This window comes from Sinocyclocheilus grahami, unplaced genomic scaffold (genome assembly GCF_001515645.1).
Source record: "Sinocyclocheilus grahami isolate Dianchi unplaced genomic scaffold, SAMN03320097.WGS_v1.1 scaffold1656.1, whole genome shotgun sequence".
Classification (NCBI taxonomy): domain Eukaryota; kingdom Metazoa; phylum Chordata; class Actinopteri; order Cypriniformes; family Cyprinidae; genus Sinocyclocheilus; species Sinocyclocheilus grahami.
The window spans coordinates 251369-263312 of NW_015506835.1; the positions used below are offsets into that span (position 1 = coordinate 251369).

Consider the following 11944-nt stretch of genomic DNA (forward strand, 5'->3'; position numbering starts at 1 on the left):
GGCTTTTAGCCTCACCCTGCTTCATTCTACTACGTTAATAAATCATTAGCTCATCCATGAACATGATTTCTGCCCGAGTCCCGTCGGATTGCATCTGCTGTGCGGATGAAGACCCCCCATGAATCCATACTCAGTCACAGCGTCATCAAACTACGCCTTTGTCTCTTTGTTTATTTTGAATATGCACCCTCTAGCGGCGAAAATGGCATATTGTGCCTTTAAGTGACCAGGTGTAAACAGGCCCTATGGTTCATGTGTCAGGTGCACACACACACACACACACACACACGCTCGCTCACTGTGTGAGTAGTGAGTGAGTGTACAAGTGAGTGTATGCATGCGTGCGTGTGAGTGAGTGTGTGAGTGTGTGTGTGTGTATGTGTGAGTGAGTGAGTGTGTGAGTGAGTGCGTGTGTGTGTGTCAGGACTCACGCTGGCCGTATCCCAGTGGACTCTGAGTTGGAGAGAGCAAACGCGGGTCAATGAAAGGTGAGAATGAGGAAGAGGAAGATGACGTGCTTCTTCCTGCCTGGTTACTGAATAATTTCTGTAAATACAGAATAACACCACAAAGATCAGTTTTACATGATAATACAAGTACAATTTGATTAAGTGAATGACTGATGTGAATTTTTTGAATATGCACCCTCTAGCGGCGAAAATGGCATATTGTGCCTTTAAGTGACCAGGTGTAAACAGGCCCTATGGTTCATGTGTCAGGTGCACACACACACACACACACACACACGCTCGCTCACTGTGTGAGTAGTGAGTGAGTGTACAAGTGAGTGTATGCATGCGTGCGTGTGAGTGAGTGTGTGAGTGTGTGTGTGTGTATGTGTGAGTGAGTGAGTGTGTGAGTGAGTGCGTGTGTGTGTGTCAGGACTCACGCTGGCCGTATCCCAGTGGACTCTGAGTTGGAGAGAGCAAACGCGGGTCAATGAAAGGTGAGAATGAGGAAGAGGAAGATGACGTGCTTCTTCCTGCCTGGTTACTGAATAATTTCTGTAAATACAGAATAACACCACAAAGATCAGTTTTACATGATAATACAAGTACAATTTGATTAAGTGAATGACTGATGTGAATTCCCAAAGAAATCTAGAATATTTTTGCATCTATGTGCAAAAACAAAGAACAAATACTTACATAATTATACAATCTTTTGAAATGATAACTGGCTTAAAACAGTCTCACATCAATGTAAATGTATAAAATGCCCAACACAACCCAGATTTACTAACAGCTCTCACCAGCACAAACCCTAGTTTGCCATTAAAACTACTGTCAGGACTTACTAAATATGCACAGTGAAACATTAGTGATGAAAAGGCATGAACATGTTAGTTTGACCTTATTGCATGTGCATTTGTAGGAGTTTCCTTTTCAGACACAACATTTTATTAATGTTTTACAAAGGTTTGCTGTAGTCAGTTTACTGGTAGTTTTGTGACATTTGTGTGATTATAACTCTCAAAAACCATCACTGAACCCATTTGTGTGTGTGTGTGTGTGTGAGTGTGTGTGTGTGTGAGAGAGAGAGTGTGTGTGTGTGTGTGTGTGTGTGAGAGAGTGTGTGAGTGTGTGTGTGTGAGAGAGTGTGTGTGTGTGAGTGTGTGTGTGAGAGAGTGTGTGTTTGTGTGTGTGTGAGTGTGTGCGTGTGTGTGTGAGAGTGCGTGTGTGTGTGTGTGAGAGAGAGAGTGTGTGTGTGTGTGTGTGTGTGTGAGAGAGTGTGTGAGTGTGTGTGTGTGAGAGAGTGTGTGTGTGTGAGTGTGTGTGTGAGAGAGTGTGTGTTTGTGTGTGTGTGAGTGTGTGCGTGTGTGTGTGAGAGTGCGTGTGTGTGTGTGTGAGAGAGAGAGTGTGTGTGTGTGTGTGTGTGTGTGAGAGAGTGTGTGTTTGTGTGTGTGTGTGAGTGTGTGTTTGTGTGTGTGTGAGTGTGTGCGTGTGTGTGTGAGAGTGCGTGTGTGTGTGTGTGAGAGAGAGTGTGTGTGTGTGAGAGAGAGAGAAGTACTGTACAAGTGTGTGTGCATGATTAAACAGAAACAGCTGATCAAACACTGCAGTGATCTGAGGCTGTACCTCGAGGACGCTCTGCTGGTGCGAGGGGCTCTTGTGCAGCAGGTCGGGCAGAAAGCAGCTGTCGCTGGACTGCGATCCTGAAGGCCTCTGATGGACACTATGTGCTGGCTTTGCTGCACTCTGCTGGAGAAACACCAACATCTCAATCAAGCATCTCTGAAACACTGCACTAACTACACACAGCAGCACTATCAAGCACTCTTAAACCGGTGTAAAAGCACAGAGCCTTCACCTGCTGCTGTGTAGCGCTGTGATGAGGCTGGAGAATGATTTCATCACACTCTCCTCTGGATAACACCGGCCTGCCATTGCTCAACGGAGACCTGGAAAATGACAGTCAGAGCGGTTTTAATGACGGCAAAGACAGACTACAGCACTAGAGTGACCAGAATCAGATAACAGTGTGCATGTGAAACAGCTCGAGGTTGTCTTGCTAATTCTGAACAGATTTTGCTGCTATTAAACAAATGATGGCATGAGGAATGAGAATCATAACACAAATTGTCCTTCAGTTTTCCATCAACATACAGGCTTTATTTACCCTTACCAAAAAACTAAACAAAAACAAGTACACATCCAGTTCATTTTATGAAGCAAATGTATATATTCCAAGTATGCAGCAGGTATAGTGAGATCAGTGTGCTAGTATACTTAAATGTGTACTACTTCAAAACATCTTGGGACTAAACTGGCCCTCTCTATACTAGTATACATTTAAGTGTACTCACAGTAGTAAACTTTGACTGCATAACTAGTTTACATCTGAGTGAACGTAAAAGTATGCTCTTAGTTTACTAGCCTACTCTTTCACATATGAAAGACACATTGATTGCTCTTTGAATGCTCTCAGTAAACTACTAGTTCAATAGCTTTTATGCTGTCAGTATAATTACGAGCTTTCCTTAAGTGAACTTAACATAATACTTACAGTTTACTATTTAAATATTACGTTTGCACTCCAAGTATACCACCAGCTTCCTCGTTTGGTTTGTAGAGACCCTCATCTGTTATAGTATCCTCACACACAAGACGGTCATGAATGTTCATCTCTTCAGATCATCTACACACGTGAGTTTCAAAATACTCTGTAAAATGCTGAAACACTACCTTAAAGAAGCCAGTATGTGTGAGAAAGGTGTTTATTAGGACTACAAGCGGTAGTAATTAACTGTACAAATATACTTTGACTTCTGTATATTTGTCAGTATAGTTAACTGTATATTGTAAGTGATAAGTGCATGAAACGTTAAGTATACTTTCTTATTTTTTGCTCAAAAGATCTAAAGTTGATATCTGTCAAAACAATCCCAATGTGATGGTTTGGATAAATGTGAAGTGAAGCTGTATGTTAGAGACAGAGCCGTGTCCGCAGGCACTGTGACGTCTTCACTGCATTCACGAGAAACCCTGGCCATATGTGTGCTTTCACATTCACTCCCATCACTTCAGCATTACTCTGATATCATGAGACAACAGCACAGAGTGCTCCACTTTAGGTCAGCTGTCTCTTTAAGACAGCATTACAGCATGAACAGTACCAGCAAAACAGGTATATCACCCTAGTGAAAAATAAATATACTTCAATGTTTTTGAAATACATTCATTTCATGCTAAGCATACTACAAATACATTTTCATATTTATGTACTTAATAAATGCGATTGTACTTTTAGTATACTAAACTGGTAAACTTAAAGTCTGCTAAATTGTAACAACTGATTTTGTGCTTAATGCACTTTAATTGCGAGTAAGTAGTGCTGAGGTCCAACTAAAGATATACTGAAGTATATTTGATTGTGTTAAAGTGGAACTACTGCGAGTATACTTCAGGTACACTTTAAATATCTTGCAGCTGAAGACTGATATTATTCAAAGATCATACAGTCCTCGTCAAAAGTGACATTAAAACACATTTTAGGCTTATTATAAATAAAACAATGAGCATTGTGTAGAAGTAATACTCCAAATAAAGTTTCATTAACATTTTTGATAACATAACATTTTAAACAATGTATATAGTCATGTGAATAAGTTAGGACACCCTATTGAATTCCATGGTTTTCTGTATCAGGAGTTTTTAAAAAGTCTTCAAATTTGAATTTTAAAAAATGGCTTTTCCATTTTGGCTTTATTTCTGTTAAATAAACAATGACACCGTGCGATATGTCATGTGTTGCTGTTCATCTGAGGTTTTATTTTCCAAATTTTAATTTAAAAAGTCTTCAAATTTGAATTTTAAAAAATGGCTTTTCCATTTTGGCTTTATTTCTGTTAAATAAACAATGACACCGTGCGATATGTCATGTGTTGCTGTTCATCTGAGGTTTTATTTTCCAAATTTTAAGCCCTGGAAAGAACCAGTTATTTATGTCCTGATAAGGAAAACCGTGGAAATCAATAGGGTGTCACATGAGTGTACATTAAAAGCGTCTGCTAAAATGACTAAATATCTATCAGTAGGTCTCGAGTTGTCTGTCAGTAAATATGCTAATAGATTTGAACTATACTTAGTATGAAATGCATGCATTTTAAATATATAACTTTTTTACTAGGGTATACTTTAAGTAACCACAGACTCCACAACGCTGTCAGTCAGCACTTACTGCATGTAATCATTAGCTTCAGGAGGAGGGGAGATTACCTGGTCCTCTCGTCATCTTCATCACTGGAGGAAGAATATTCCGCAAGCTTCATTAACGGACTGAACGCAGACTTCATTCCCAAACCCTTAACGAGGAACACAGCTTGAGATTAAAGGCCAGCACTCTGTTACTGTTAGTCATGTCCTAGCTTTTAATCAGTTTATTCAGACACCTTCAACATGTCTCACATTAAATCACGGGTTAATTCACTATAGTTGAGAAAATAGTAACAAAATATGAGAAGAACTCAGAGTTAAACTGTGTCAGAACAAAATGAACCCGTAAAAGCGTAGGAGAAATGATCAGATTGACCTGGTTCTGCGGTGACGTCTGAGCGTTTCTGCTGGGATGAGCTGCACTGTCCAGCACACAGAGACCTGCACAAACAAGAGCATCTGCATGAACACACACACATCTGAATAACTGAGCTGATTCTGACGCATCTCAGACCTGAGTGTGAGCTGCTGCTGGAGCTGGAGCTGAAGGACATCTTCACAGCAGACGGACCATCGCCGCTGAACACATGAGGACACAAACACACAGCTTCACAGAGCGGCTCCAGACGAGTAACTCTCAAACAGCACGAGCAGTGACCGCTCACCTGGACCCCTGTCTGTGAGGACTCGCCACATCTTTGAACTTCGACGTCGTGCGCTCTGGAATCTTGTAAAAGTCAGGAGATTAGCATTCATTCTTGTTACACTTTGTACATGTGTGTGTGTGTGTGTGTGTGTGTGTGTGTATGCATGGCTAATTTATTAGGGCTGTCAGAAGAAACTATTCGAATTTCGAATATTCGTAGAATTTAAAATATAAATCCACATTCGAATGCAAAAACGCTTTAGATGTGCGTCAGTCTGCTTTATCAGTGGCGCACGAGATGCGATGACGATTAAGTGTCGTTGCATTTGAATGTTTTTTATAGCTTATCCAGTTGAAGCCACTAGATGCGGCGCTGCTGCGTTGTTCACTCAAAATATTGTTTACGTCAAAACTGAAACCAAGCCGTTCACACAGAACGCATATTTATCTAATTTTCTAGAGGGATATCTATCACCGCTGCACTCGCGTCTCGCACAAGAGAGACGCATGTAAAATTAATGTAAGTTCAACTTTTAAAAAACATGTCTCGAGATTTTATGGTGGGTTTTTCCCCATTTAAATGAAAAAGTACTCTTTGTGATTGGTTTTCAGGCCTTTGTATTAAACTATACATGCATACATGATGCTGTTTTGTTTCTAATTGTTTACGCAACTTAATTATATATGGTTTATAAACATTAATTTAAACATTATGCACTTTTTCCAAAAGTAGTCGTGTTATTTTATTGCTTTGAAGAAACGTGCATTAGTAGTATTTTGTGGCTTCAGGAGAGAAGACAAACGCTTTTCCCCCCTAACTGACATTATGCCTTTTAAATTTGAGTATTGATATTATTTCAGTACAACATTCGAATTTAGTTCTTCAGCCGTTTTGACAGCCCTATTATTTATTGGCATTTGTTCAGGGTCATAAAGCTGATTATTCTCCCCCAGTTCTCTTCATTGATCACCTTGGACCTACATTCTGGGTTTCTGTGGCATCCTCACATGTATTTTTGTGTGCTAACCGTTCGTGTGTCACATTAGAGGAAGGAAGGAAGGCACCTCCCTTGGGGAGAGGAAGCTGTTTCGACCGCACTTTAGCAGCTGCCACCTATACAGATGCTTCTGACGCAGCAGAACACTCATGACTTAGTCTTCCTCAGCTGTGGGTGACTCTGATCTTTCCTCTGAGCAGTGCGGTATGCTAGAGCAGAGTCTGAGTGTGAACAGAAGGGTCATGACCAGGGTTTTCTAACCTTGGGCGGCTGCTCGTCAGGGCAGAAGAAGACTTCATCGAGCGCTGGAGACAGAGGAGCAGACGAGAGGTCTGTCATGGAGCTGCTGTGATGAAAGAAAATAGTAACAAAATATGAGAAGAACTCAGAGTTAAACTGTGTCAGAACAAAATGAACCCGTAAAAGCGTAGGAGAAATGATCAGATTGACCTGGTTCTGCGGTGACGTCTGAGCGTTTCTGCTGGGATGAGCTGCACTGTCCAGCACACAGAGACCTGCACAAACAAGAGCATCTGCATGAACACACACACATCTGAATAACTGAGCTGATTCTGACGCATCTCAGACCTGAGTGTGAGCTGCTGCTGGAGCTGGAGCTGAAGGACATCTTCACAGCAGACGGACCATCGCCGCTGAACACATGAGGACACAAACACACAGCTTCACAGAGCGGCTCCAGACGAGTAACTCTCAAACAGCACGAGCAGTGACCGCTCACCTGGACCCCTGTCTGTGAGGACTCGCCACATCTTTGAACTTCGACGTCGTGCGCTCTGGAATCTTGTAAAAGTCAGGAGATTAGCATTCATTCTTGTTACACTTTGTACATGTGTGTGTGTGTGTGTGTGTGTGTGTGTGTATGCATGGCTAATTTATTAGGGCTGTCAGAAGAAACTATTCGAATTTCGAATATTCGTAGAATTTAAAATATAAATCCACATTCGAATGCAAAAACGCTTTAGGTGTGCGTCAGTCTGCTTTATCAGTGGCGCACGAGATGCGATGACGATTAAGTGTCGTTGCATTTGAATGTTTTTTATAGCTTATCCAGTTGAAGCCACTAGATGCGGCGCTGCTGCGTTGTTCACTCAAAATATTGTTTACGTCAAAACTGAAACCAAGCCGTTCACACAGAACGCATATTTATCTAATTTTCTAGAGGGATATCTATCACCGCTGCACTCGCGTCTCGCACAAGAGAGACGCATGTAAAATTAATGTAAGTTCAACTTTTAAAAAACATGTCTCGAGATTTTATGGTGGGTTTTTCCCCATTTAAATGAAAAAGTACTCTTTGTGATTGGTTTTCAGGCCTTTGTATTAAACTATACATGCATACATGATGCTGTTTTGTTTCTAATTGTTTACGCAACTTAATTATATATGGTTTATAAACATTAATTTAAACATTATGCACTTTTTCCAAAAGTAGTCGTGTTATTTTATTGCTTTGAAGAAACGTGCATTAGTAGTATTTTGTGGCTTCAGGAGAGAAGACAAACGCTTTTCCCCCCTAACTGACATTATGCCTTTTAAATTTGAGTATTGATATTATTTCAGTACAACATTCGAATTTAGTTCTTCAGCCGTTTTGACAGCCCTATTATTTATTGGCATTTGTTCAGGGTCATAAAGCTGATTATTCTCCCCCAGTTCTCTTCATTGATCACCTTGGACCTACATTCTGGGTTTCTGTGGCATCCTCACATGTATTTTTGTAAAAGTACTCTTTGTGATTGGTTTTCAGGCCTTTGTATTAAACTATACATGCATACATGATGCTGTTTTGTTTCTAATTGTTTACGCAACTTAATTATATATGGTTTATAAACATTAATTTAAACATTATGCACTTTTTCCAAAAGTAGTCGTGTTATTTTATTGCTTTGAAGAAACGTGCATTAGTAGTATTTTGTGTCTTCAGGAGAGAAGACAAACGCTTTTCCCCCCTAACTGACATTATGCCTTTTAAATTCGAGTATTGATATTATTTCAGTACAACATTCGAATTTAGTTCTTCAGCCGTTTTGACAGCCCTATTATTTATTGGCATTTGTTCAGGGTCATAAAGCTGATTATTCTCCCCCAGTTCTCTTCATTGATCACCTTGGACCTACATTCTGGGTTTCTGTGGCATCCTCACATGTATTTTTGTGTGCTAACCGTTCGTGTGTCACATTAGAGGAAGGAAGGAAGGCACCTCCCTTGGGGAGAGGAAGCTGTTTCGACCGCACTTTAGCAGCTGCCACCTATACAGATGCTTCTGACGCAGCAGAACACTCATGACTTAGTCTTCCTCAGCTGTGGGTGACTCTGATCTTTCCTCTGAGCAGTGCGGTATGCTAGAGCAGAGTCTGAGTGTGAACAGAAGGGTCATGACCAGGGTTTTCTAACCTTGGGCGGCTGCTCGTCAGGGCAGAAGAAGACTTCATCGAGCGCTGGAGACAGAGGAGCAGACGAGAGGTCTGTCATGGAGCTGCTGTGATGAAGCTCTCGACTGGGACTCACGCTCATGCTCTGAAACCACACAGTCACACACATTCAGATCCTACATCCTTGTTTTATGTCTTTATAGCTGGAATAATGTGAGAGTCAGGCCTTTGTAAAGCTCTGTAAAGTATGTTTGCTGTATAGTATGTAACTAGTTACTCCCCAACACTGTCCATCCCACAGAGAAGCTATGGTATGTTTGAGTGCATTAGAGCAGGGCTGTGATGTGTCTCGTACCGGCGGTTTGGCTGCTCTCTGCAGCGCTGGAGTACACGGACTGGAGCTGCTCCCTGACCCCACACGAGACTGAACATGAGGAATCCTCACCGCTATACTGTTCCGATTGACCAGACGAGCCTCCAGCGACTCCAGTTTACCTGCCAGCTGAAGGCCAGAGTTTCACATCATCATCACAGACTACAGCATGGGTCAGGATGCTTTACGCTACATGCATGACATGCGCAGCTGCTGTGTTTTACCCCGTCGTGCCGTGTGTCTCGAGGCTGGTCTCTGGGCTGGGCTCTCCGGTCCTGCTGGACATCAACACAGCATCAGCACCAAACAAACCCTGACCGGCTCCACAATCACATCATATATATTACGTTTACAGCACCCTCACTAATGTATAATATTATATATATATATATACACAGTGGGTACGGAAAGTATTCAGACCCCCTTAAATTTTTCACTCTTTGTTATATTGCAGCCATTTGCTAAAATCATTTAAGTTAATTTTGTTTCCTCAATGTACACACAGCACCCCATATTGACAGAAAAACACAGAATTGTTGACATTTTTGCAGATTTATTAAAAAAGAAAAACTGAAATATCACATGGTCCTAAGTATTCAGACCCATAGTTCGCCAAATCTGCAACGAAACGCCATTATTACAGATTTCGTTTGAGGGTGCTTACCCCCGTAGACCCCAGGCCTGGCATCAGCAAACACATCAACAAACACTGAGCTCAAATGAAACCTCTAAATATGACTGACCAGAACAGCAGATGGTGTGTGTGTGAGTGACTCTCCGTATCTGAAGTGCTCAGTGTTACTGAAGCTCATCACCTGCTCAGCAGCCGCTGATTCAGGATCAGTCCTGGGCTGTTCACCGTCTCTGGGCTGAAACACAGGCACAAACAGCACATCATTACACCAGCGCTGGGAAAACAACAACTAATCACCATAAAAATGCTGAATTATCATATCAATAAGTCACATGAACAGAAGCCACACCTGGTCAAATCTGCATTGCTAGGAGAAACACTGATCATTTGCATCAGTGTAAGTCACATTTCATTATCATATTTAAAAATTACGTAAATTACCACTAAATAAAGCCAAACATTTTAAACAATATACATGTATTTTAGTCCCTCTCAATCCACAGAAACACTTTAATGTTAACCGTATATAGAACAAGAATGAACAATGTAAGTGCAACATAAACAGATTATAGTTGCATCCATATAAACACTTATTATAAACTCCAAACCTAAACAAATTTAACCCTGTAAGGCCCACTGTTGTAATATTACAACATCAGTTTTAGCTCGTCTAAAATAAAGCTGCTCATATATATATATATATATATATATATATATATATTATTTTTCTCTCTAACATCACATTTACATTACTAATAGGTCCTATTCTTCAGCCTTGCAATGCTATTGGATGCTGGATTTTAAAAATAAGCCTGTCATTTTAGATGTTGAGCTTGTAAGAACTGATTCCTCTTTGTCATAAATCATGATACACTCATGACGAGCATCGTGTGTCCTTTTATATAACACATATAACTTACGCAGCTTATCACCTATGTCAGCTTGTTGATTGCTTTTCATATCATATTTAAATTCTACTGCCTTTAAATTTGCTTTTTTTTTTTACATTTACATTTAGTCATTTAGCAGGAGCTTTTATCCAAAGTGACTTGGAAGCAATCAGACCAACAATAGAGCAATGATATACAAGTGCTATAGCAAGTCTCAGTTAGCCTAATGCAGTATGCAAGGGTTTTTCTTTTATATATATAATAAATAAAAAGAAAACATGTAGATAGTATAGAAAAAAGAATAGGGAACTCTAGTGTAGACAAAAAATGATGTGACTGTTTGGCAAAAAGTCATAACGATTCAGACTCATCGAAGTGCTATCTGAAGTAGGGTTGTGACGGTGAGGAAATTTTCCCACCGGTTAATCGACGCGTGACAACACCGCTAATACCGGTATCACCGCGGGGGCGGGGGCATTTTACTTTCACTTTCAAATAGCGGCAATTCGGAGTAAAGCAATTGTTTGTTTGCATTTTCCCTCTTTTCCTTGCTTTCCTTCGCTTTTAAATAGCTTAAAAGCGCCGTGCGCATTTTACTTTCACTTTCGTATTAGCGGCAGTTAGGCGTCAATTGCTTGAATACTACAATAAAATACAATGTCAGACTCACTTTAGCCTATATATATAAAACATAGAACTTTTATTAACAAAACAAATACAAATACACCATGCTATAGGGCAGGCTATGTACAAGCAAGCAAACATGTATAATATATAACCAAATAAATAAGAAACGTAGAATGTTTATTAGCAAAACGAGTAAGAAAGCTTGGAGGCACGGCATACACCTTGATGTCAAATAAAATAAATAAACGACACAAAGTTTAAATAAAGTAAAAATCTGCAAACAATGTGGAACCAATTAAATAAGAAACGAATGTTTAAAAAAACTTCCAAAATCAGATAAACGACAAAAGTCAACAGTCTTTTCAAAATCCAAAAAATTGCCAAACAAGCGCTTTTGCATCTCACTCTTCTCGTCTGTCTCGCCCCACTCTTCTCGTCTGTCTCGCCTCACTCTTCTCATCTGTCCCGCCCCGCTCTTCTCGTCTGTCTCGCCTCGCTCTTCTCGTCTGTCTCGCCCCGCTCTTCTCGTCTGTCTCGCCTCGCTCTTCTCGTCTGTCTCGCCCCGCTCTTCTCGTCTGTCTCGCCCCGCTCTTCTCGTCTGTCTCGCCCCGCTCTTCTCGTCTGTCTCGCCCCGCTCTTTCTCGCCTCAGTCTGTCTCGCCTCACTCTTCTGGTCTGTCTCGCCTCACTCTTCTGGTCTGTCTCGCCTCACTCTTCTGGTCTTCTGGT

The 11944-nt window shown here is 40.9% G+C and overlaps 1 protein-coding gene across 1 annotated transcript in view; it reads right to left on the reverse strand.

The window, feature by feature from the left end:
• The window catches only part of LOC107571824 (mitogen-activated protein kinase kinase kinase kinase 4-like), a 71551-nt gene that overhangs the window by 25595 nt on the left and 34012 nt on the right, over positions 1-11944 (reverse strand). Inside the window, exons 13-23 of the mRNA XM_016258206.1 lie at positions 9881-9934; positions 9290-9343; positions 9048-9194; positions 8715-8837; positions 7039-7100; positions 6888-6952; positions 6750-6814; positions 4719-4804; positions 2311-2401; positions 2079-2201; positions 890-1004 (exon numbers count right to left, since the gene is read on the reverse strand). Of these exons, the coding sequence (XP_016113692.1) occupies positions 890-1004; positions 2079-2201; positions 2311-2401; positions 4719-4804; positions 6750-6814; positions 6888-6952; positions 7039-7100; positions 8715-8837; positions 9048-9194; positions 9290-9343; positions 9881-9934 (985 nt within the window). The remainder of the gene's footprint in view (positions 1-889; positions 1005-2078; positions 2202-2310; positions 2402-4718; positions 4805-6749; positions 6815-6887; positions 6953-7038; positions 7101-8714; positions 8838-9047; positions 9195-9289; positions 9344-9880; positions 9935-11944) is intronic.